Source organism: Mustela nivalis (genome assembly GCF_964662115.1).
Source record: "Mustela nivalis genome assembly, chromosome: 2".
Classification (NCBI taxonomy): domain Eukaryota; kingdom Metazoa; phylum Chordata; class Mammalia; order Carnivora; family Mustelidae; genus Mustela; species Mustela nivalis.
In genome coordinates this window covers 98,962,788-98,989,471 of record NC_139021.1, presented here as the reverse complement: position 1 = coordinate 98,989,471, position 26,684 = coordinate 98,962,788, and the positions used below count along the sequence as shown (strand labels likewise).

At 52.0% G+C, this 26,684-nt stretch overlaps 1 protein-coding gene across 10 annotated transcripts in view; it reads left to right on the top strand.

The window, feature by feature from the left end:
- Positions 1–26,281, top strand: part of TOMM20 (translocase of outer mitochondrial membrane 20) — a 77,064-nt gene extending 50,783 nt beyond the window's left edge. For 2 of the 10 annotated variants that reach the window (XM_082720721.1, XM_082720712.1), the window contains one exon: positions 11,182–15,922. In XM_082720721.1, the coding sequence (XP_082576847.1) occupies positions 11,182–11,394 (213 nt within the window). In that variant the 3' untranslated portion in view covers positions 11,395–15,922. Of the gene's footprint in view, positions 1–1,672; positions 2,895–2,916; positions 3,396–11,181; positions 15,923–24,180; positions 24,228–25,354 lie in introns of those variants that run through there. The other 8 variants (XR_014308837.1, XR_014308836.1, XR_014308838.1 and 5 more) reach the window with 8 other exon arrangements.
- The last annotated feature ends 403 nt before the right edge of the window (positions 26,282–26,684 follow it).

The window sequence follows — 26,684 nt, the reverse complement described above, 5'->3', positions numbered from 1 at the left end:
GGAAAATATTTGCTACCCTTCGAAAACACACGCGCGCGCGCGCGCACACACACACACACGCTTGGAAAGGGGGGAAAAAAAGAAGCACAACAGAAATTGCGCATAATACAGAGTGGCTTCACTTGTGGTTTTTTTCCATTACTTCCTCAGTTCATTTTTCTGCTGCCAATTTTAGAAGGCCATAAGTCATAGTTGTTGTTAAACTTTGTCAGTTAAAATGTAACTCTAAGAACAAGTCATATGATATGTTGTAGCCAAATGGCCTTTTGGAGGGAAGTTGTGGAAGGCACAGCTCCCGAGTGAGTCCCGCTGTCCCCCGGTCTCCTCTGCTGGATGTTCGCTCTGTGCCCACCGGTCGTCCTGGCCTGCTTGGTCCCGGAGCTGTCATTAATGCCACAGCTCTAAAGGGCCACCTCCCAGAAGAAAGGTGACATGTTGAGTTCAGTTTCCAACATTTGCTTCATGTGACCCAGGAGCAAAATGTGGTCTCATTAAGGGTGATTTGTTACAAACCCCCTACTCTGCTCTTCTAGAAACAATGGGATCCACTTTCTTATAAACCTTGACCTGGTGGAGTCAGAAATTAAGAGGCCGAAAGGGAGGATTGGCTCTTGGAGGCTGGGAGTGCCCAACCTCTTCGCATCCGTACAGAGCAGCAGCAGATCCACGACTGGCAGGCAGCCCAGACCATGCCTCGGGGCTCTGGGGCCTCACGCTGGACTGGCGACCTTCTGAGGGCAGGGCCCTGGCTTTCCTCAGCTGTCCTGGTGTTGGAGGCAAGGCCAGGAGCACAGGCAGAGCTTACACATGCTTCTGCTTAAAACCAAGCTCAAAAGGGGCACCTGGGTGGCTCAGTGGGTTGGGCATCTGCCTTCGTCTCAGGTCATGATCCCAGGGTGCTGGGATCGAGTCCCATATTGGGCTCTCTGCTCCGCACCAGCCTGCTTCTCTCTCTCTCTCTCTCTCTCTCTCTGTGTGTGTGTGTCAAATAAATACAATCTTAAAAAACAACAACAACAATAACCGAGCTCAAAGACAAACACCAGCAGGGCTGTCTGCACAATCAGCCTGCAGCGGGGCAAGGCAGGGGGTGGGGGGGTTCTCCTCTTTCCAGTCCTGTCTTCTCCCTGTGCTGCTGTGCATTTTCCTTTCCTCAGTCTGACTGTCCACAGAAGGGGTCTCAGAGGAGAATGGGGGAAGTCATGGTGGGTATTAGGGAGACTTTGTCAGTAGCCAGGCTCCTCAACTGGGAGGCAGGGTGTCCTCTTCATGAGGCCATAGCAGAACCGGGACCGTTGTTCTGAGAAGCAGATCACTGCTTTCATCCACGAGCCCATCCAGGAAGTTATGGGAGAGACTGACAGCTCTGATTCCAGACTCTACCCCTGACTTGCCATGTGACTTTTGGGGACAAGCAGGGCCCTCGCAGTTGCTGAGTGCGCATCCACTGCGTGGGGTGGTGGTGGGGGAGACATGCTCCCCATACGCTCCGTGTAGTACCTCATTGGGACCGCAAAGGCCACTCCATTGCCTGGTGGCGAGGTCCTCCAGGCCTCGGTGCTGGCTGTTGGAGGGAGCTGGCGCCCCAGTCTCAGAATGAAACCCTGTAGGTGCTAGCCTGCTCCAGACTGCCCCCCCCCCTTGTCATTCTGGCCCTTCTTTCCTCTTGCAGGGCAGAAGGCTCTTGCTCATTTCTTCATTCCTTCATTCACCCGCCAAGTGCATACCACGGGGCTCCTGTGCTCAGGGCTGTGCACGGCTGCCGCATCCGTCAGTGAGCAAGGAAAGTCCCTGTCTTCATGGTGTTTGCACCCTCGTCGGGGAGACAGGCCGATGGATGTGAGCCAGCTCCTCCCACAAAGAGCTTTGCGTAAGATGCTGACTACAACAACGGAGAGGAGGAACAGATTGCTAAGAGAGCACACGACAGGCAAGATTGCTTTGCTGCAGGAGCAGCCGAGGTGCCCTTGGATTTGCTGCTTAACCTCCTAGAGCCTGACCTGTGGAATGGGCACATCGCCACGGGCTTCACAGGGCTGCTGTGGGAAGTGGGGAAACTGATGGACGTGGAAAAGCACTTTGACAGGTGTGGCTGCTCCCAGAAGTCTCCTGGGTCCCTAGTCATCCGGCCCCCGCTCCCACGTTCTGCCCTCTCTTCTGGATAAGCCGACTTAATAGTCCAACCTTGGCTGGACAAACGTGAAAACCCATTCCAAAAACAACTGGCCTGAAAACCATTTTCTTGGGAGGGAGGTGGGGAATTGACATGCATCCAGATCCTTCGGCGCGGGTTCCTTGCCGAATGCTGTGTCTTGCGGCGACCTGGAAAGAGCACATGGGGGGGAACAGGTTCCAATCGCCCTGCCATGTGTGCTGCATACTGAGCACCGCTCTGCCCTCTGGCCACAGCTTCTCACATGCTCCCTCTGCGGAGACATATTTAAAAGACTCAGGAAATGAACTCACATTTTTCCCTCTCCCCCTCCTTTTCCAGAACAGTGCGGCCTTCCTGGAAGAAAGCAAACAAAAACAAGTGTGACTGTTTAAAAAATTATTGGAAAACCCGTTCTGAACACTCTGGCCTTGAGTGGCTCTCCTGGGCAGAGGATGCGTCACCTGCTGCTTCCCTCTCCCCTCACCGCTCCCCCGAAATCTGTGGGGAGGAGGTGGGGCAGCGTGTGGCCTTGAAGGAGGAGGGAGCTGACTCTGGAGGCAGCCCCATGACCAGGCCCTCTCGCACACCCGTGTGCACCTGACACGCACAGACACAGAGGGCAGCCCACGTGTGTGCCCCTGAAATCAGAGAATTCTCTGCCTCCAGAGTGCAAGCCGGCTTCTGCCCTGAGTGTGGGGGACTAGTTTGGGTTTCTATGGGGGACTAGTTTGGGTTTCTAGGTGTTCTCTTTTGATTTGCAGCATCCTTGGCGCTGTTATTAGTAACCCCGTTGGCCAGGCGGAGGCTGAGGATGAAGCCTTTTCACTGCAGCCATCTGGTCAGATGCTTTCCCTTTGATGAGGGAGGAACCTTCGCGGTACTTCAGCTGGAACGCTGCCTCCCAATTAAGGTGACAGCAGATGCCAAACGGCCAGGTCTTCGCAGGAGCGGGACGCTGGGCCAGGCTCGAAAGCACGGCTGGGCCGGGAGGGAGCCTGCCTCGCGGCCTGATGGTGCCAGCGCGCAGGGACGCGGCCCGGAGAGCCTCCGTCAGGTGCAGACCGGCGGGGCTGGCTCCGCTCAGGTTTTCCACTGTCGGGCGGTGACAGCGATGCATCACAGACACCCTCAGGAGACGCTCCTCTGCTTTCATAACAATGAAGGATTTTTTTCCTTTGACTCATCTTCAGAAGATCCCCCCCCCTTCTTCATTTGAAAATAAATATAATTAGTAACAGCAGACGTACTGTATATAGCCAGCCCTTCCTATCCGGGAGAGCTATAATTAAATGTACATGCTGCCTGTCGGTCGCTGTCGGCTGGAGGCCTCGCCATCCGCTCTGGGGACGCGGTGGCCCTTGGGTGGGTGCTGCAGAGAGAGAGGCCTGTCAGGGCTCTGCGCCCAGCGCCAGGAGGGGGCGGGGTGGCGGGAAGCGGATGCACAAGGTGGGCTGAGTGGACGTTGTCCCCTCGCACTGCCCCGGCCTGGGCTTGTCTCCGTTCTCCTCCTCAAGCTGCTCGGGGCAGCCGGGGGTAGGCCTGGTCGGTGCGGGGGCGGTGCACACCCCCTTCTGCCCCCGCCCAGCAGAGCCTAGGGAGAGTTGCCAGGTACGGTTGTCATGGCAACGTGGTGGCTGCTGCCGGCGAGGGGCACCTGAGCGCCTGCAGGTTAAGATCTGCTCTCTCCAGGCTAGGAGCCAAGACAGCGTCCTTTGTTCCCGGCTCCTGCTGGAGCTGCGGCCCCGCCCCTCGGTGTTGGGAGCTCAGACAGGTTCTCCCCAGGTAACCCTCCGCTCTCTTTCCGGACAAAAGGGCAGCCTGGGCGTCTGGTGGCCACCGTCCAGGCCCACGGAGAGCTCATATTCTGCTGAAATCAGTGGGTCGGGCAGGCCCAGGAATGCGTACACACACCTTGTGGGCATATTCTGGGCCTGTGGCAGGGCCAGCGAGCTTGGTGAGACAGGCTTGGTGACACAGGGGAGGCTGCGCGCCTCCTGCCTCCTGTCCCTCGGGCGGGCAAGGCGGGGACCGGATGACTCGTTGGCCTGGATTGAACGCAGCAGGCGTCATCCGAGCCACAGGCACCTTTACCCAAGTTGCTCAAAGTGTTTTCCGAGCAAACAGTTGTTTCATAACACCCGTGAGAAGTAGGTGGGGTGACAAAGCATTCTTTGTCCCTATCTTACGGATGGGGAAATTGAAAAGCTTGTCCATCCAGGTGGTGAGGCCAAGAAAGGAGGAAGGGAGCTCTCCCGCCCTGGGCTCTGGGGCGCAGAGGGCTGGGATCTCCGCCTGGCTCTCCAGCCAGGACGTGCTGTCGCCAACTCCTGGGGGGTCCTGGGCTGCAGGGGGCAGGCCCATTGAAGAAAGAGTCCAGAGGTGGAGGCAGTTTGAGGCTTCTCCCTCCGCACCGAGGGGCCTCCAGGAACTCAGTGGCTGGCCTGTGGTCTGAGGTGTTGACACTGGCTTTTGGGGACCCGGAAGGTGTCTGTTGGCTGGAAGTCATTGCACCCTCAGAGGTGGTCAGCAGATCCCATTTGAGCATCCTGTGCTGGCTCAGGGATTATGGTTCCGGGCACCGGGGGTACAGTGGTGAGCGAGCACCCAGGGCGCCTGGTCTGTGGAGCTCGCAGGAGATAGATAATCAACATGGAATATTAAGGAGAAATCATTTTGGAGAGTGCCATGTGCCACGAGGAAAGTACAGATGGAATGTGCCAGACACTGGCTGGAGGGGAGGCTGGAAAGGGGGGCAACCTTACAGAGGAGGCAGGGAAAGCATCTACAGGGGCTCAATCCCACAGGAGGAGGAGGAGCTGGCCCCGGATGATCATTTCAGAGGGAGGGGACAGCTGTGCTGTGAGTCCGAGAGGGCAATGAGGGCGGCTTGTCCCAAGGTTAAGGAGAAGGATGCAGCTCCTGGATGGTGGCCAGAGGGGGGACACGGAGACCTGGTCATGGGCCATGGGGCCAGCTGTGATTCTGGAGGCAAGGGCAGGTGGTGCGTGAGTCAATACCTCTTGGAGAGGAAGCCCCGATGCCTTCTTGTGAGGAACTTGATGTGGGGCGCCAAGGAGAGGGTAATGAAGGCTGACTTGGAGGTGTTTGCTTGGCCTGGAGGACCGACCGCTATAGATTAAGGCGGGAGACTGAGGAAGAGCGCATGGAGGGGAGACACGAAGAGGCTGGTCTTGGACGTGGGGAGTTTGAGATGCCTGCTTCCAGGTGGCTATACCTGCGGTGTGGGCGTCAGCATTCCTAAAGCTCTCCCTCTCAGACCTCGGAGAAGAAGGATGGTGGGTTCCATCGAAGGATGGCAGACTCTGTCGCAGTGTGTCCCGAATTCACCTGTGCCTCCCAGCTCAAGGGAGCTCAAGGGTTAGCTCAAAACTAACCCTTGTCAAAGAGGAGGAGACTCCTGCTCTCTGAGCTGGAACAGGTCTCTGTCACGGTTGCTTTATGACATGGGAAGCAGACCAGCCAGGTGTATAGTTGTCCCTCTTATTCGTGGGGGATATGTTCCAAGAACCCCAGTGGGTGCCTGAAACCGCAGACAGTACCGAAACCTATATACACGCCATCTTCCCCCATACATATGTACGATACGGTTTAATTTATAAATTAGGCTCAGTAAGAGACGGCCGACAATAACTGGTAATAAAATAGAGCAACTATAGCAATACACTGTGATTCAAGTTAAGTGAATGTGGTCTCTCTCTTGCAAGATATCTTATTGTGCTGTACACACGCTTCTTGTGATGACACGAGATGATAAAATGCCTGCCTGGTGAGAGGAAGTGAGGGGGATGATGTAGGCATTGTGACCTGGCATTCGGTTACTCTTGACCCTTTGGATATACTATCAGGGGGATCATCTGCTTCCCGACCGCGGCTGACCGCAGGTAACTGAAAAAGAGCAAAATCACCGATAAGGGGGACCTTCTGCCCATGCGGTGGGGAGGTGGGGAGCAGCGTTCAGCGGACCCGACTTGCTTGTCCCTTTCCATCCAACTCCTGGCCTTCCACAGCCAAATCCTTGGTCATTTGCTCTTGGGTGCCATAATTAGGCTGATCTTACGAGCTATGGGTCTTGCCTGTCTTTTGGTTGGTCAAATGGAATGGTGGAAGTTAGCAGTTTCTTTTAAGAAGGGGCATTTGAAGAGGATGGGCCCATGTGGTCACTGACCAGGGAGGGGTCCCCTAAGCAGAGGGGCTAGGACTCTTTGTGGCCACTGACTTGGCATGTGGCTTTGAAGAACATGTTAATGTGTACCCCACAGTATAAGCTGAAAGCTACAGAAAGGATTGCATCAGAGAAGATAGCCCAAGCCCCCTGTTGGACACACCTACTCTGTTTCACTACAGAGTCAACTCAGAGCCATTAGTGTGATGGAAATTCTAATTCTGGGTCTCCAAGGAATTATTATTATTATTTTAATTAATTTTTTAAAAAGTAGGCTCCATGCCCAGTGTGGAGCCCAACACAGGGGCTTGAACTCCTGACCTGAGCTGAGACACAAGTCCTATGCTTAACTCACTGGGCCACCCAGGCTCCCGTATTATTTTTTAAAGTAAGATCTATGCCCAACATGGGGCCTGAACTCACAACTCGAGAGCGAGAGTTGCACACCCCGCCATCTTGGATTTTACAAGGAAGTTTCGGGTGTGCTGAGAACATTGTCTAGTGAGGTTGTCTTTCTGTGTCCCAGAAACAGATTCAGGGATATCCGTTCTCATACCCCAAGAACTCCTTGGGTGAAGACCTAGAAGCTCGCTCATTTGGACCCACTTCTCAGGGGATGGAATCACTATCATTTGCAGGGGGCTTTCAAGCTCACCAGGTGCTTTCACGGCCCTTTGCTCATTCGATACTTTCCATGACTCAGAGCATTACTGGCAGTTTGTCAGTGCAGATGCAGCAATTAAGAGAGGTCAAGTTCTTTGTCCAAAGTCACACACAAAGGGAGATCTGAGAATTAGTCCCAGTTCTGCGGCCTCCCCCACTTTTCCAAGTCCTCGTTGTTGCACCTTTGGTGGCAGGGGGCCAGGGTGGTTCTGGGCACCTGGACTGACGTGACTGTGAGTGTGGTAAGCCCAACTCAGGTGGTGCTTGGAATTCCCTGAGCTGGCTCTTAGGAACTTGTTCTGCTCACAGAGGGCTGTGTTGCAACTGGACCAATGGATGAGAAGGTTGGGACGGACAGCCATTACTTCACCAATGTGAGTCAAGGTCATTTGTCACCTCAGGAAGCACGCAGAGCTGCGACACTCCGCAGAGAGGTGTGCTGCTCCTGAGCCAAGCCTGCGTGTGGCCTGGCACCTTTCCCATGGGGCAGGGAGAAGGGGAGCTTCTGGAAGGGAGGGTGTGCCAGAGCCCTGGGGAACTTGGTCATACCTGACTCAGCCCCTCTTCTGAGAAAGGAACCAAATACCATGTGGGGTTGCACCCACGAGCTGGGGTAAGGATGTCAGGACACAGGAGCCATCAGCAGGAGCTGGCCGACTGCCATCCCTGGCTTTTGGATACTGTGACAGGCATGATTGGAAGGTCGGTAGCTCCTGACCCTCCTGTCACCTGAGGAAATCAGGCCACTCTGAGCTATATCAGAGTGTCCTCTCAGACTCCATCCCTCTTCCCTAGTTTAGCAGGTGGTACTTGTTTTTTTTTTTTTTTTTTTAAATGAGGGGGTCCAGAACTTGTCCGTTTACAGTGCCATTCGTCAAAGTGCTGTGCCTCAGAGGAAGACGCCCGCAGTGGTGGGGACCAGACCCAGGGGTTGCGGCCTGGACATTGCTGTCAGCGCTCTGGGCAGTGCATGCCCATGTTTGCGGAGCAAGGACGGTGCCTTGTTTTGCTGGGCCTTCCGTCGTATGTTGGCAATGTTGGCCTCCATCAAGGCTTCCTTTTGGGCTTCCTTTCTCAGGGCAGCAGCACCGAGTGTGCTTTGTAGTTCGTTACTCAGGCCTCAGCTCAGGTGTCCCTCCCCGAGAGAGGCCGATATTGATGTTCCCCTGGGCACTTCGCACGACCAGGAACGACGTGTCCGGTTGCTCGCTTGCTTCTGCTGCCCCCTCTCACTAAAGTGCAAGCTCCATGAGGATGGGACCATGCCCAGTTCTGCTCACTGTCACACCCTCAGCATGACACACAAGATCTGTCCTTTGAAGGAAAGAAGGAAGGAGTGCAGCCAAGTCGTTGATGCAGAGGTGGGCACCCAGAGGGGCAGGTCCATCCGAGCAGATGCTTCCAGGTGCCATCGCCAGCACGGGGCACACTGGGCTGCTGGACCCCTGCGGGCTCCTCCTGGGTTGCGCGGTCATTATCTGATGGCTGAGTGAGTCATGCAGATGAGTCAACAGCAGACCGGGAGGTCAGGCGTACTCCAGCCTCAGAAACTGCACGTGTCCAGAGGACGGAGGAGCCCAGGAATGTGTTTTTCGTTGATGTCAACCCTGCTGCAGTAGACCACACCTGCTTCTTGACCCAGGAACGTGGGAAAGAGAAAGCCATGGCTTGGTTTAGAGCTGGCAGCCGAGCTGGTAATAGTAGAAGAATGCCCTGCTTCTGATTCAGAGCGGGGAGGGGCTCTGGTGCCCTGCCACGGCCCCAGGAGCACAGGGTAAGTCCCTCCATGGCTCCCTGCCCTTCCCCATCAATGTCTTGGCGAGTGGCTTGTTCCAACAAGTACTCACTTTAGGGATGGAACAGCCTCTCTTTTGTCCAAAACCTTCCTTTGAGTTAAAGCTGTACAAAGAACCCTTCGAAGAGGAAAGTGATCGGGTTGGGTAGAGGAGACCGTGTCACATGTGGGCACTTGAGTCCTGAGCTTCTGCCCCGAGACTCTGTCCTTTGCTCCTCCTGTGCTCACAACATACCATGCCTTTTGGCTCCCAGGCTGGGTGGCACCCGTGGCTTCCTCCTCCTTCTTGGGAGGCAGTCACATTCCCTGGAATCTTCTTCCTTTCCTCCCCACTCCCCCCCTCTTGCTCCCGGTTTCCTAAGAGGACGTGGCAACGGAAGCAGCAGGCTTCTGGAGCCCAGAGTCGAACCCTTCCCGGAGATCGTGACTTCACCATGAAAACTTTTCAGGCATAGAAAGCAAGATTCCAGAGCAGCACAGTCTGAGGCGAAAACGGCACAATTTCCTGAAGGGCTAGGTTTAGCTCTGGGACACTGGAGTGGGAGCGAGTGACTTGCTTCCCACCGTCCACCACCCCGCAGTGTTCTCCCTTGCCCCAGTGCTGCTGCCAGGGAGGGGCTGCCTTGCTACACTCAGGTCTAAGCATTGGTATTACCTGGGCCATGTCATTCTTCCCTCACAGTGCCACTGTGCTGTTGGTGCTGTCATTACCTTATAATTTGCCCTGGAGTGTGAGCCCGGGGCAGTGGGCCCCATCTGTATAGCACCTGTACCATCCTGTAAAGCGGGGGGCATTGGATGGATGGACTCAACACCCACTCACACACCCCATACCCTCTGTAGGAATCCTGTTCCCAGCTCGTGGTGGTTTAAGAGCCCGTGGCTGTGGGCTCTCCACTTCGGATTCAACCTCCACACCAAAGATTTTGTAAATCCCACTTGGTCAAATGAGCAGTTTTATTCATGCCTTGAATCTTTTAAAATACTGGCTATGTTTATTTTTTCTTGCCTCTTGTTCTTTCAAGCTTGAAATTTCTCAGCACATCAGAGTCTTCAAAATGCCCTCAAACTCCTGTCTCCAAAGGCGTTTTTACTTGGCTCTGCGTGGTGAGGGATGCTTCTCCTTCAGGAGGTTCAAGTTTGTTTTCAGCTCTTGAGTTTGGTGGCGTTTGTGAGAACAGAAACCAAGACAGCGGCCTTTTTCTCAGATGAGTAGCACTTTATCTTACATTTTCATGGATTTCAGTTATTCCAAGTAGGGATGGCCAAGGTCTACATGATCTTTGATGCCCAGTGGTTTTATCTGCTGAAACCTGCTGTTTTTATGGCTTTGAAAAATCTCAGTGGAATTATTCAGCATGCCCAACCCAAGAGGACTGTTTGCCCCATGGCGGTTGGTGTACAATCAGTAATGCACGTACCATATGGGGAGAGATGACCATATGACACTCAGAAGGAGTTTGCCTTTTTCAAAAAAGATTTTATTTTATTTTATTTATTTTTTTTAAAGATTTTTATTTATTTATCTGATAGACAGAGATCACAAGTAGGCAGAAGGCAGGCAGAGAGAGAGGGGGGAAGCAGGCTCCCCGCTGAGCAGAGAGCCCTATGTGGGGCTCGATCCCAGGATCCTGAGATCATGACCCGAGCCGAAGGCAGAGGCTTAAACCACTGAACCACCCAGGCGCCCCTCAAAAAAGATTTTATTGATTGATTGATTGATTGAGCGTGCAAAGGGGGTAGGGTAGGGCAGAGGTAGAGGGAGAGAGAGAGTCTCAGCAGACGCCCTGCTGGGCACAGAGCCTGAAGCTGGGTTTGATCTCACGGCCCCTGAGACCCTGACCTGAGCTGAAACCAAGAGTCAGGGGCTCACCTGACTGAGCCACCCATGTGTCCCTAGTTTGTCTTTCTAAAGATTCTCTTCCCTGGTCACTTAAAAAAATCACCTAATTACCTAGATAGCCACTTTTCATAGCAGAGAACAAAACCTAGTTCTCGACTTCTTGCCCTGCTTTGTCCCAACTTACTGCATTGCCTTGGCCTGCACCCACCTGTGTCTCGATTGCCCCAGGACTGAGAATGAGCCGCCTCTCCTATGCGTGGCCAGCCCGTTCGCAGGTATCCTGGTCACCCCACGCCTTGGGGCCACCCTCTCCACCCCCCACCCTCCCCCCTGCCGTGGCGCTCTCACATCCCGAGGAAATGGACTGTATGACCCCGCGGGAGCCTCACTCTTCCTTCTCCGCACAGTTAACTGTGCTACCCCGGGACTCGTCCGCACTCCCTCGCCTGCCTCTCCTCCCCAGTGCCACTGACAACATTCCTGCTCAGGTTGTATCTGACCGGTTTCGCCCTTGACACTCGTTTCTACACTCGCATTTGCAGGTGCATGACGGATGCCTCCGCAGCGCGTCCCCCAGACACCTCAGATTGGAGAGGGTAGGAATGGTCTCACCATCTTCCTCCGGAAGTCCACTCATCTTCCAGGATTTCCCGTGTCAGATGGGGGCGCTCCAGTCTGTCCGGAGGCCTGCGACAGCAAACCTGACCTCAGCTGGGACTCTGGCTCACCTCTGGCTTCTGGGGCCACTGGGCTGAGCTCAGTGCCCCAGTCTGGGCCCACATCTCTCCGGTCTGGACGATGCACTGGATGATACATTAGTCTCCTTACTTGAATCTCTTCTCCCTTGGAACTGTCCAGATCAGTGAGAGTGGGAAACCCCTCTGTAGACGTGCCTCTGTGACTCCAGATTCGTTGGGAGTCCCACCCGAGCTTCCAGCAGGGCGTGTGAAGCTGGACCCCATCGACTGGGCCCCATGTCTTGCCACTCTGGGATCTAGGAGGACTGAGCAGCTTCTATCCCTGGCATTGGCATCCCGGTCGCGCGTGCTGCCTTGATAGGTATGGGTCCTTTTGCCAGTGACGCTCCTGACAAACCCCTTCATCCTGCAGAACCCTCACCCAGTGTCACCACAGCTTCCTCCCGTGACGGATTCTGCCACAAGGCAGACTTAGTGGCTTGCAGACCTCGCTCGTTTTCCCCATTCCTCTGTGGTCATGACTGTTTTTCTGTGGCTCTTCTTCTTCAGGCAGGAACTGCCTCTGTACGGCCCGCTTCCCAGCACAGTGTACAGCACGAAGTAGACTCTCACGAAACGTGCTGAGAGCTGAGACCTCAGATACTCTAGGCAAATACCAAGAAGTGGTCCTGAGGCCTCATCCCAGCTAATGATGGCCGAAGAGGAAAATCCGACAGGGACCCAAGGGACATCCAGAGCTCTTCTCCCCTTTGCTGGGGCGGCTGACTGCTCTCACATTTCCTTTTTTGGGCAGAAGAGCTGAGCTCGATTTGGCTCTGCCATTTACTGACCCTGAACCTCTTGGAACGTCAGTTTGCGGAGGGAAGTGAGGATCCGATAGGATGACGCGCTGGCCGGGAGCGAGAAGCGAACGGAGGGGGCACTGGGGTTCTCTTCATGCCTGTCAGCACCTGTCCTCTCTCTGGGCGACACTTGCGAGTGTGCCCTGGGCCCCGCACACCCGCAGAGCTGCCATCCCAGAGTCGGGGATGTGGTTTGTGTGCGATGGGTGAGCCCCCCCAGCAGCTGGGGGAGGTGATGGCTTTCTTGGGGGATGTGTCTAATGTGGGATGTGTGATCAGACCGCAAAGGTGAGCCCACAGAGGGGCTCCATTTTGGCTCTGTGCATGTGTTCACAGCTCCCGGGTGGGAGCGGGTGGCATTGGGAGTTGGGGAGATGGGTGGGGTTGGGGGTGGGGGCCGCCGTAGAGCTCACAGGCCTCTGTCCTATGCTCCTGCGGGGGTGGGCACACCGGGGAAGCCCAGGCGCTGGTCATGCTGTTAGCCCCAGCCCCAGCCAGCCCACGAGGGAGCAACAGCTCCAGGAGCCACGTGACACCTGGACGTTTGGCCGAGAGCGGGCAGCGTTGGCCAGGAGCACACATCAGTGGGCCTCGGGGTCTCCATCGCCGTCTGAAGGAGCTTCATCCTGAAGCCCGTGTGTGTCACTCCTGAGATTAGCTAACCAAGGGACCCATTGCTTATACTTCCTGAGTCCTCAATCGTTTTTTTTTCCCCCAGGAAGATCCCTATAACCCGGTCATAAAGTACGCCACGTGTGGTGTGCCACATGCCTGTGCACATCCCCGACTCCGTTCTGCAGGCGCAGATGGCTCCCAGGCAGCCATCACCTTCCACTGACTGGCCTCCTCTCGTGGGGCTCGCAGGTGGCTGTGGCCTCACTCCCTGACCCCGCTCTGTCTGCAGGATAGACTGTGTCCCTTTGTCCGTCCATTTGTACACCCTCCCTTGATCCCTCCTGCCCCAGGTGTCACTGAGCACCTACTAGGCCAGACACTCTGCTCGGCCCAGGTGGGAAACCTGGCGGTCCCCACCTTCCAGAGCTTGGGAGAAACCCCCGTAGGGAGTGAGCTAAATGCTGTGGAAGAGCAGATCGTGGGCGGTGAGGGCAGAGGGGCTCAGCTCCTTTCACGGAGGACACACAGGGCATCTGGTCTGTCATCAATAAGTAATAAAATACTTATTATACTTATAGATCTACTCAGCACGACTGAGGATCTTCTGGGAGCTTTCTAGATGTGAAACTCTCGGTGCCATTATTATCATCAAAAGCCCCTATTGACCACACATACTAATGCAAACATAATATCCCTCGTTTTTTGGTTGCAGTGTGGCTCAGTGAGATTTTTGCAGGCCAGCCGTGGTGTACCAAAAGACCTTTCTTTTTTATGCCATCTTCTGGGCAGCCCAGGGAAACAGGAGCACTGGAATAAAGGTGAGATGCAGCCTGGGAATGGCCCCAGGTGCACCTCACCACCGCCTCACCTGGATAAACATACATTTGCATATCAATGTATGGATTACAGACTTCCTTTTCTCAGGCCTAGGAGGTGCCCAGTTACACACGCAGGGGGACCCTCTGCCAGCCCAGCGAGTTCTCAAATCCCCTGCAACATGAGAAACTGGGCCTCAGGGTCCTCAGAGCCCCAGAGGCCAGCCCTGCATAGTGATTCCTATCTGCTTTCCCTTAAAGGAGGGGATTCGGCGTTGTAACTCACCCTGCCTTCACATGCTGCCCGGCCTCCGGTCTCAGAAGTGGCGCTGGCTTCTGCAGGAGCCGGCCAGATTCTGCAATTACCTCTGAAGCCAGTCGTTACAAAAAGCCCGGTACTCAGAGGGGAAGAAAGGCAGCTTTCATAATCACTGATGAGCTCACCAGGTACGGATGGAACTTTTCAAATGGGCCAAATTAAATAGCAGGCCTTGGGCTTGGGGCCTCGCGGCAGGGCTGTGAGGAGCAGGTGGGACGAGTATCGGATGTGTGAAGTGCAGGTGACAGGTAACCAGATCCCCGCGGCGGAGTCATGCGTGTGATGCGCTGTGGGAAGCTGTGTTGGGGTTGGGGCGCGGGGGGGGGGGGGGGCAAAGCCACGCCCCCTCACCTGTCCGCAGAGGGGCCAGCAGCTTAACCCCAGCCTGCTCCCGCAGGACTGCCATTGGCCACTTCGAGTCCATGAAAGTTGATATAAATCAGTGCAATTTCTGCCGCAGCACTAATTAACCCGCGGGAACCCCGCCGGAGCAGGTAGTTTCGGGAGAAATGGCGCTGGAGATGCTGGAGGCAGATTAGCGTTTTCAGTGTGCGCTCAGTTCCAGCTCCTGACCATGAGAAAAAAAAACAACCCTCATAAATTCGGTCACTACGTGGGAGAAATCGACTTTGTTTCCATGGAGGGCCGGGGATACTGGTCCGCTTCGAGGGAGTGTAGGGAAGCCTGGCGTCCTCAGTTTTCTGTTCTGTCTGGGGAGACCGCTGGCCTCGTTGGCCTGTAGAACACTCCCCCCTCAAGGACCTAGGGTTCCATTCACTGTGATGAGTCAGAGGCCTGGCCGAGTTCTGGGGAAGCATCGAGTCCACGTGCACGCGTGGCAGCTGGCGGAGGACATGCAATCCTTCATTCCAATTGCTTGGGGAACAGGACTGGCTCCCCAGGGCCTCTCCACATGGGCAACTGGCCCAGGATTGCAGGAGGTGGGATGGTTCTGGGGGGACTCTGTGGCCCGGTGAACTGAATACTGTGAGGGCAGGCCCTCTGTTTTGATCATTTTGGTCTAGCATCTAGCACGTGGTGCTCAAGACCCAAGAACTGTTTGTGGGAAGAGGGAGGATAGGATAGAAGGAAAGCCTTCTCTGGAATTCCTTCCTTGAAACAGAATCCTCGTGGCCTCACGTCAAGCCCTGTTCCCTGTAGCTCACTCGTATTTCCATCAAGCACTTGGACATGTCTTAAATGGGTTCCGGGCACAAAACAGGGCTGGCTCATCTCCCGTGGCGCTATGGTCCCCTGCTGAGAGATCTCCATTCCCACATGCCCCTTGAGCACCTGTGCCCTTCCCCTTCCCGGATGGTGTGCTTGGCAGGGGTCAGTGAGGCAGATCCTGAGGGGCTCAGAGATGCAGAAATCTAGACCCGACCATGGTTTTCAGAATGCTGAGTTATCATTTCCTTTACCTGTACAAGCAGGCTGATGGGTGGGTGGGTGGGGGTCCTCCTGGTAGGAGCGGGGTCAGCATGACTGGATCACAGTGCCCCAGAACAGAGACAGATGCCAAGGATAACTGTTCTTATCCCCCAGCCACCTTGAAGTTGTTTCATAGGAAATGAATATTAAAGTATTTAACTTTTATATTTAAGTGTGAAATGAAAAAGGGTGGCTTCCCTTTATAGGAATTTGAAGACTTAGAGGTCAGCTGGTGCTGTGGACGGCATACAGGTTTGTGTCCCAGCCCCCCACCCCGCCAAATCCATATGTTAAAAATCTAATCCTTAATGAGATGGTGATAGAAGGTAGAGCTTCTGGGCGGTGATGAGGTTAAGAGCCAGAGCCCTCCTGAGTAAGCTTAGTGCCCCTAGAGAGGAGACCCCACAGAGCTCCCTCGCTCCTTCCACCATGCGAGGAGGACACAGCAAGAAGGCACCATCTGTGAACCAGGAAGCAGGCTCTCAGGCAGCATTTCTGAGTGCCTGGACCTTGGGTTTTCCCAGCTTCCAGAGCTGTGAGCAATAAACGTTTGTTGTTAAGAAGCTTCCTAGTTTGTGGTATTTTGTTACAACAGCCCAAGTGGACTAAGCCACAGCCCTACCAAACTCATACAATAACTTTATTTCCAAGGGAATCGGATTACGGTGAAATCTCTCAGAGATCCATAAGTGTGTGCGTGTGCGTGTGTGCGCGCGTGTGGCATGAGCGCGCGGCAGCAGCATTTCAGTGTCCTATGCACAGACATCCTTTGTCATCCTCCAAGTGGTCTGGGGAAGGAATCAGATAAACTTGGAGAACTTCAAGTTCGAGGTTCTGTGTCTAGCCTTGGAACGCTCAAAGGCCTCCCCAGCTGTTCTGTGTTCAGATGTGGCTTTCAAGAAGTGGGAGGGTGGTTGGAGCTGCTCCTGGATGTCTCTGAGCCTCTTGAGGGACACTCTGCATGAGAAACCATCTCTTCCCTGGCTGCAGCAGATGCCATGCTGCTGAAGGCCGGCGGCAAAGCCGGAAGTAGAAATAGGAAGAAGGATTCTGAGCCCAGAAGTAAATCCTCATGCATGTGGTCAACTAATATTTGATAAGGGAGCCGAGAATACCCAATGGGGAAAGGATAGTCTTCAGCACAGGTGTTGGGAGAGCTGGAAAAGCACATGCAGAAAAATAAAGTTGGACTGCTATCTTCCACCACTCGCAAAAATTAACTCGAGATGGATCATAAGACCCAAAGCTAATATTCCCAGAAGAAAACATAAGGGAGGGGCGCCTGGGTGGCTCAATGGGTTAAGCCTCTGCCTTCAGCTCAGGTCATGATCCCAGGGTCCTGCTCGGCAGGGAGCCTTGCTTCCCCCTCTCTCTCTGCCTGACTCTCTGCCTACTTGTGATCTCTGTCTGTTAAATAAATAAATAAAATCTTAAAAAAAAAAAAAAAAGCAAACATAGGGGAAAAACTCCTTGACATCAGTTTTGACAATAATTTCTTGGCCATCCACCAATGAAAACAAAGCAAAACTCGACAAGTAGGACGCATCAAACTTAAGTCTTCTGCACAGCAAAGGAAACAGGTTGACAATATGGAAAGACAACCTACAGAATGGGACAAGACATTTGCAAACCATGCACCTGATAAGGGTTGGTTAATATCCAAAGTTTATAAAGGATTCATACAATTCAATGACCAAAAACATCCCCTAAACAATCTGATTAAAAAATGGGCAGAGGAGGCGCCTGGGTGGCTCAGTGGGTTAAGCCGCTGCCTTCGGCTCAGGTCATGATCTCAGGGTCCTGGGGCTCTCTGCTCAGCAGGGAGCCTGCTTCCTCCTCTCTCTCTGCCTCCCTCTCTGCCTACTTGTGTTCTCTGTCAAATAAATAAATAAAATCTTTAAAAAAAAATAGGCAGAGGAACTAAAGAGATGTTTTTCCAGAGAAGACATCCAAATGGTCAACACGTACATGAAAAGATGTCCCGTGTCACTCATCGTCAGGGAAATGCAAACCAAAATAACGATGAGATATCAGCTCACACCTGTCAAAATGGCTAGGATCAAAAAGACAAGAGAGAACAAGTGCTGGTGAGGATGTGGGGAAAAGGGAACCCTTGCACACTGTTGGTGGAAATGGGAATTGGTTCAACCATCATGGAGATTCTTCAAGAAAATTCAAAATACAATATGATTCAGCAGTTCCGTTTCTGGGTATATACCCAAGAGAAATGAAGAGGATACTGAAGAGGTATACACAATCCCAGTTTATCGTAACATTTTTTTTTAAAAGATTTTATTTATGGTGGCGCCTGGGTGGCTCAGTGGGTAAGCCGCTGCCTTCGGCTCAGGTCATGATCTCAGAGTCCTGGGATCGAGCCCCGCATCGGGCTCTCTGCTCAGCGGGGGGCCTGCTTCCTCCTCTCTCTCTCTGCCTGCCTCTCTGCCTGCTTGTGATCTCTCTCTGTCAAATAAATAAATAAAATCTATATTTATTTGACAGAGAGAGATCACAAGCAGGCAGAGAGGCAGGCAGAGAGAGAGAGGAGGAAGCAGGCTCCCCGCTGAGCAGAGAGCCCAATTCAGGACTTGATCCTGGGACCCCGAGATCATGACCTGTGCCAAAGGCAGCGGCTTAACCCACTGAGCCACCAGGTGCTCCTTATTGTAACATTTTTAACAGTAGTCAAGATACAGAAACAAACTATGTGCCTGTCAACAGATGAATGGGTAAAGAACCCCTCCCCCCCACATTATTCTTCATGAGAAAGAAGGAAATCCTGCCATTGTCCACAACAAGGATGGACCTTGAGGACAGTATGCTAAGTGAAATAAGTCAGGGGAAGACTCATAATGTATAATATCACTTATTTGTGGAATATAAAAATGCCAAACTCATGTAAATACAGTAAAAAGTTGGCAACCAGGGCTTGGGGGTGGTGTGGGGGAATAGGAGAGAGGCTATTTAAGGGTATAAACTTGCTAGTAGCAGATAAATAAGTTCCAGAGATCTAATCAGATGGTATAGTGAATATAGACAACAGTATTGCATGTGTTTATCAAGCTTGCTAGGAGACTAGATCTTAATTGCTCCTATCATAAAAAAGAAATCATAATTATGTGACATGGTAGAGGTGCTAAATACAACGGCAATCATGTTACAGTACGTAAATGTATCCAACCACCATGTTGAATGCCTTAAACTTACATAATATTACATGTCATATGCATGTCAAATACATTATAAATAAAAAAGGTGTATTCCGTACACTTGGCATACAGCCCCCAAAGTGCAGAAATCCAGGGCCCTCGTTTTCCCCCTGAACTGTGACCCTGACAGTTCTCCAGGAGCTCAGCATCCCGGCCGTCTCCTAGTCCCCAGACATAACAGCCACCATGGCGGAGTCACATCCTGTCCTTGCCCCAGCTTTGGGATCCTCAGTAGATCGGTGTAAGTCTGGTGACAGGAGCTGTGGGAATGCAATCACTCTGAGGTTGAAGAATGTCCTTCAGCGTGCACAAATGTTTGTTGTGCCTCCGCTTTGCATCAGACTCGTGCGGTACACTTTTATGTTTATCCCATTGAGTCCTTGTGGTGATCCTGTGAGATAGGAATTCCCTTCTCCATTTAAGAGATGAGGAGACCAAGGCTCCCAGGGGCAAAGGACACAGCTAGAGGGGCCCCAGCGGCTCTAGAATCTCCACCCTTTGGCATCAAGGGTAGTTCGTGTGCATCACCTTGTATGTTACTGCGGTGTTCAGGTGCTCAAACGTTTGCTCTGCTTCCTTTTTCCTTTGCAATCTGCATTGTGGACTATGTCCCTGTGTCCTTGAGTGTAGAGCCTGCTGCTGGGAGGAGATGGGAGACCATGACCTTGTTGGAGCCTGGGTAGGGTTCCAGGGAGAGTGACAGGTTCAGCAAACAAAAACGCAAGATGCCCAGTTAGAGTTGAACTTGAATTTCTGAGGAACAGTGAGTACTTTCATTTTTTTTTTTTTAAAGATTTTATTTTTTTATTTGAGAGCAAGAGATCACAAGTAGGCGGAGAGTCAGGCACAGAGAGAGGAGGAAGCAGGCTCCCTGCTGAGCAGAAAGCCTGATGCGGGGCTCAATTCCAGGACCCTGAGATCATGACCTGAGCCGAAGGCAGAGACCTAAACCACTGAGCCATCCAGGCGCCCCAAGTACTTTCATTTTAATATAACTATGTCCTATACAATTTTTAGGATATACGTACGCTAAAACAGTATTCCCTTGTTTATTTAAAATTCAGATTTAACTCTGGATCTCGTGAAGCTTGCGGCTGGTCTAACGCCGAAGAAGCCTCTGTTTGCAGAGGCCAGGGCTTGATGCCACTTTGCTCACGGGCTCTGAGGGCTCCCCCTGTTCTTCCCGAAGGCTCCACCATCGCCACTCAAGCTTTCAAACTGGCCACTTTGGCAAAATCTAACCAGCCGTGTTTTGTCTGGCTGACGTGATGCTGATTAAAAAAAAAAATAAAAAAGATTTATTTATTTATTTGAGGCGGGTGGGGGTTGGTGGGCAGAGCACGGGAGACAATCTCAAGAAGACTTGCCAGTGAGCGTGGAGCCCAGCATGGGGCTCGACCTCATGACCCTGAGGTCATGACCTGAGCTGAAATCAAGAGTCAGAGTGTTAACCAATGGAGCCACCCAGGTGCCCTGGGCATGATGCTGATTTTTAAAAAACTGGTCAATTTTTGAAAACCAGGAGTTTCTACATGCCCATCTAAATGACATCCTTTTAAAATTGTGTTTTAATTCCCGCGTAGTTAACAGTCAGTGTTGGTTTCAGGTGTACAGTGTAGTGATGCAACAGTTCCGTAACATCCTGTGCTCGTCGTAAGTGCGACTCCTTAATCCCCACCACCCAAGTTGCCCACCCCTCCGCCCGCATCCCCTCCAGTAACTGACTGTATGTTTTCTATAGTTAAGAGTCTGTTTCTTGGTTTGACTCTCTCTTTTTTCCCCGTTTCTTGTTTGTTTTGTTTCTTAAATTTCACATATGAGGGAAATCATATGGTATTTGTCTTTCTCAGACTGATTTCGCTTAGCATGATACTCTCTAGCTCCATCCATGTTGTTGCAAATGACAAGATTTCATTCTTTTTATGGCTGAGTAATGCTCTGTTGTATGTACACACCACGTCTCCTTTACCCATTCGTCTGTTGATGGATGCTAGGGCTGCTTCCATAACTTGGCTATTGTAAATAATGCTGCTGAAAGCTCAGGGGTGCATGTATCCCTGAATTTGTGTGTGTGTGTGTTTTTTTTTTTTTGGCAAATATCTAGTAGTGTGATTACTGGATTGTAGGGTATTTCCATATTTAACTTTTAAAAAAATTATTTATTTAAACAAAAGATTTGTAAAGTAATCTCTACACCCAACGTGGGGCCCAAACTCACAACCTTGAGATCAGGAGTCGCATGTTCTACCCACTGATCCAGCCAGGTGCCCACCCCCACCAACTTTTTTTTTTGAACCGCCCCCTTGGGCTCAGGTCATGATCTCAGAGTCATGAGATTGAGGTCTGCCTAGGATTGTGGGCTGAGTGTGGAGCCTGCTCAAGATTCTCTGTCTCCCTAGGGGCGCCTGGGTGGCTCAGTGGGTTAAAGCCTCTGCCTTCGGCTAGGGTCGTGATCCCAGGGTCCTGGGATGGAGCCCCTCATGCGCTCTCTGCTCAGCGGGGAGCCTGCTTCCTCCCCTCTCTCTGCCTGCTTCTCTGCCTGCTTGCAATCTCTGTCAAATAAATAAATAAATAAATAGATAAATAAATAAATAAATCTTTAAAAAGGAAAAAAAGATTCTCTGTCTCCCTCTACCCCCTTACCCCACCCCCACTTGCACATGCTCTCTCTCTCTCTCTCTCTTTCTCAAATAAATAACTAAATAACTAAATAACTAAATGAAATTAAAGCGGTGCTTGGGTGGCTCAGTGGATTAAGCCGCTGCCTTTCGCTCAGGTCATGATCTCAGGATCCTGGGATCGAGCCCCGCATCGGGCTCCCTGCTCAGCAGAGAGCCTGCTTCTCTCTTTCCCTCTCTCTCTGCCTACTTGTGATCTCTCTCTCTCTGTCAGATAAATAAATAAAATCTTAAAAAAAATTAAAGACAAGCACCCCCTATTTTTAACTTTCTGAGGAAACTCTGTACACTTTCCACAGTGGCTACACATCCTTGCCAATACTTGCCGTATTTTGTGTTGTTGATTTCAGCCATTCTGACATGTGTGAGGTGGCATCTCCCATGGTTTTGATTTGGAACTCCCTGGTGATCAGTGATGTTGAGCACCTTTTCCTATGTCTGTTAGCCATCAGGATGTCTTCTTTGAACAAATGTCTGTTCATTTGTTTGCCCATTTTTAATTGGATGATTTGTTTCCTAGATGTTGTGTTGTTCTTCATATATTTTGGATACTAATCCTTTATTGAATATGTCATTTGCAGATATCTTCTCCCATTCAGTAGGTTGCCTTTTAGTTTTGTTGATTGTTTCCTTCAGTGTGCAGGAGCTGTTTATTTTGATATAGTCCCAATAGCTTATTTTTGCTTGTCTTTCCCTTGCCTCAGGAGACACACCTAGAAAAATGTTGCTATGGCCAGTGTCAGAGAATTTACTGCCTGTACTCTCTTCTAGGACTTTCATGGTTTCAGGTTTTTTTTTTTTTTTAAAGATTTTTATTTATTTATTTGATAGAGAGAGATCACAAGTAAGCAGAGAGGCAGGCAGAGAGAGACGGGGAAGCAGGCTCCCCGCTGAGCAGAGAGCCCGATGCGGGGCTCGATCCCAGGACCCTGAGATCATGACCTGAGCTGAAGGCAGAGGCCCAAACCACTGAGCCACCCAGACGCCCCTCATGGTTTCAGGTGTTTAGGTCTTTCATCCATTTTATTTTTTATGTATGGTATAAAAATAATCAGTTTTCCAAACACCCGTTGTTGAAGAGACTTTCTCATTGGCTATTCTTTCCTGTTTTGTCAGAGGTTAATTGACTATATAATCGTGGGTTTATTTCTGGGTTTTTGTGTCTACTTTTGTGTCAGTACCATACTGTTTTGATTCCCACAGCTTTGTAATGTAACTTGAAGTCTGGAATTGTGATGCCTCCAGTTTCGGTTTTCTTTTTCAAAACTGATTTGGCAAATTCAGAGTCTTTAAAAATATGGAATGTTTCATGAATTTGCATGTCATCCTTGGGCAGGGGCCAAGCTAATCTCTGTATCACTCCAATTTTAGTGTATATGCTGCCGAAGTGAGCACTAAATTTCTGACTTTTTTTAAATTTCAAGTTTTTATTTAAGTTCAAATTAGTTAACATATATGGCAAAATTGGTTTCAGGTGTAGAATTCAGTAATTCACCGCTAACATATAATACCCAGCAGCACTCATCACAGGTGCCCTCCTTGACACCCATCACCCATTTAACCCATCCCGCATCCCCCCAAAATCAAATCTGCCATCTTGAGCGCCCAAGACCACACGGCAGCAGTCATCTGCAGCCAAGTCCTGGCATCCCTCTTAGACAGGGCATGCACTTGCCAGTTTGTCCCACTCCCATCTCCATCCCTCCCTGTGGTTGCCTCCTGCCCACCTATTCACTTCTATCTGTCTAGCCCCAACAGGCATTGAGGGTTTTTTTTTGTTTTTGTTTTTGAAGATTTTATTTATTTATTTGACAGAGAGAGAGAGAGAGAGAGAGATCACAAGTAGGCAGAGAGGCAGGCCGGGTGCGGGGGGAGGGAAGCAGGCTCCCCACTGAGCAGAGAGCCCGATGCGGGGCTCCATTCCAGGACCCTGAGATCATGACCTGAGCCAAAGGCAGAGGCTTAACCCATTGAGCCACCCAGGCACCCAGGCATTGACTTTTTGACTTCTGATCTATACTATGTGCCAAAAAGTCTACTTCTTCCAGTGACAACAAAAATACCAAGCGTTTTCATTGGACTGCCTCCACCCATTACTCCCATTTTATCCCATCTCCCTCCCTGTCCCCTCCCTCAGTGCTCCTGGTGACCATGCACTGGCTGTTGGTTGTCCCCTCCTCCCAAGCAATGCCAGCCTGACCCCAGAAGGCGTGGCCACGGGCATGGCTCCCTTCAAGATGGCCCTACGAAGCCCTCCTGACTCTCCGAATCCCTCTGTCACACACAGAATCACACGGCCGCTTACTTGAATTTCTTCATTGTATACAGATTAAGAAATGGAAAATGTGACACTCAAGAATCACATGCAATGAAAACTGTGTAAAACTGTGACTAGAACTCAGGCAACAGGGACGTGGGAATTTCTCACCAAACCACGTGCTGTGTGTGAGGATCTTGCCTCAGTGCCTCTCACATCTCCACCGCAGGACATCGTGCCATATGCGAGATGAGCTCTTGGACTGATTGATTGATTACTCACTCGGCGCTCCTGGCAAAGCAGTCCTCACTCTGCTGAACAAATTATCTTTATGCATTGCAGTCTCTAGAGCTGAGATGAGGGGAAGCTCACTGTGATCTTCAAGTCATTCAGCAACGTCTTGGAACCACTGGACATGATACAAGGATCCATGAAAAATGGCCCCTGTCGGCACATGGAAAGGAAGGGGGAGAAAGCAGGAACTCTGAGCCACCGTGCTAAGGATCTTTATTTTACTTTTTTACTCCCTGCAGTCAAATTTTGCTCAGTGCCTGTTTTAATAAATAAAGTTTTATTGGAACACAATCAGACATTCATGCCTCAATGGCAGGGTCGAGTGCTTGCAGCAGAAGCTGTAGGGTCTGCTGATCCTAAAATATTTATTGTCTGGCTCTTTATAGAAGAAATTTCCTGAACCTTGATGTCAAACATTCATCAGCCCTCAAAGGTGAGTATCACTATCCTCGCTTAACCTCAGGGGCACTGGTGCTCAGAAAGGCTAGTGTTGCTTGTTCATCCCGCCGCCCAAAGTGTGGTGGGAAGGAACTCAGGTGTTCGATTCCCAAACCCATCATCATTTGACCAGATGCCCACAGGATAAAGTCCAAATGTCCAGACAGGGGTTAGACCCACTTGTCCAACTTCTCCCTCCCGTGTACACATCAGGTGAGCAACTTTGAGCTCCGTGGGGGCTTCCTACCACGCCGTGCCACGGTCTGCGTCTGCATCTTCGTAAGCTACCCTTCCTTTTCACCAAACCCCCGACCTCTTTCTCTGTCAGTGAAATCCCATCATGACGCATCGCAAATCTTCCCACCTCCATGGAACCTGCTCTTTGTCAGACAGTTAATGAGAACAAGAGCCAACATTACTAGTATGTTCTTTGAGCTGTGGACTAGGCCAGCCGCTCTGCTCTGTGTTCTAGGTGATGACTGTATGACAACTCTGTGAGGTAGGCACTGGTAGTCTCACTGTCTAGGGGCACACACAGGTTGCGAGAGGTTAAGTAACTTGGCCAGGGTCCCAGAGCTAGTGATGTCTGGACCCGGGATTCGGCTCAGGTCTGTCTGATATTCAAGTTCAGCTCTCACGACCATACTCTAAACAGCGTCCGCGGTCTGCTCGCACCGCTTCTCCTACTGGCCTGGCTTTACAGCACGTGCTCAGCCTGGTGTGACGATGCCCGTCTGCCGAGGCTGGGAGACACATCCCTTTACAGCCGTAACTCGGCCCCCGGGAGAAGGCCGGCACCTTGCCGGCACCCTGCCGACCCTGAACTTCATTTTATTGTTCATCCGTATTATTTCAACAGCATTTAGCAATTTGGGGAAACAGAATTTCCCCCAGTTTATTTCTGTTGCTGCCACCATCTGTCTGCCTGAGTGGACTGTGTGCCGTCGACCCAGGCCCATTCCTGCTCTGGTCGGTGCTTAGAGTTCCTGTTGGTTGCTTGGTCTGCATTTATTATGGTTTAAAAACGCTCTTGTTTCACCCATAATTAAGTCAAAGTTTGTAGCTGTGAACAAAAGGTGGGTTAAAAGTAGCAAGAGCATAATGAATCTTTTTCCCCCGTAGCCCGCCTTCCTCTAGAAAACCCCCCTGTCCTGAGCGGCGATGTGAACCCACACCCCCGTGTGGGCTTGCGCAGACTCGAGCAAGGGAAACGTGTCAAACTGTCGTTACTCACTGCTAAAGGATAGCAGCAGCGACATCAACGATCCCGTCCTGACTGCGCTCTGTGGGCACACGGCACACTGCATGCTGCGTTTCCACTGGCAGGAGCTGGGGTGTAGAGAGGCCGCAGGCCCCGCCCTCTCGGGGCTCCCAGCCCGCTGCAGCGTGGTGTGACTGGGGATCTCGGGAGAGGGGCCCCCGCCAGCCCGTGGGGTGGGAAGCACAGGGAAGGGCCCGGGAGAGGGCGATGGAGAGGTGGCGGCTGTGGGCCTCTGGCGTCCGCCGGAGCTTGGTGCAGTGCTCAGACACTCGTGCTTGGTCCGGGACAAGGGACCCAGCGAGGATCACCCAAACGCAGGTCCCCAGTGCCCAGCCTGCTCTCTGCAGGCTCTGAGTCCCCAGCCATGGTGGGGTGGCCATCATCTCTGGGATGCACCCACCGACTCCCTGGTCCCTACTGAAGGGGTCTGAAGACCATGGAGAGGCGAACGGTATGCGGCAGCATCCCTCACCCCCCCGCCAGCCCCTGTTCCCACCCCTTCCATATCCCTTCTCTGACACCCACACCACTGGCCTCACAGGGAGGTCATTCTCCCCTGGGGATGACACAAACGAATGGTGTAAAGAATCCACTGGCTTGGGGCGCCTGGGTGGCTCTGTGGGTTAAGCCTCTGCCTTTAGCTCGGGTCCTGATCTCAGTGTCCTGGGATCGAGCCCCGCATCGGGCTCTCTGCTCAGCAGGGAGCCTGCCTCCCCTTCTCTCTCTGCCTGCCTCTCTGCCTACTTGTGATTTCTGTCAAATAAATAAATTAAAAAAAAAAAAAAAAAGAATCCACTGGCTTCTGTTGCCTTGCGTGTTAATGGAGGTTCCAAACAACTTGCCCACGGGATGTGTCTGAGCCACACTGTGGAAGGGTCTGGAATCATTGCCCAACTTGACAAGTGGTCGATCACATCAGGATTTCTGGAGGAGGACCCGCCAGGAGCTACACTAGCTGGGCGTTGCCTGCCCAAGTCTCCTCCAGGACACTGGAAGGAACTGGAAGGTCCAAGGTAGAGTCAGGGTTCTCAGCAGGCCCAGGGAGAGCCATCAGCATGGCTCCTGTCAACACCAGCCCTGAACGACCCTGGGAGGAGCCAGGGAGCGTCTCCTCTTATTTTCTCATCTTGGTTTGTGGCATCTTTGCCGTAAGACCAGAGGCAAGGGGCGTTTGGGCTGGGCGGTGTCCTC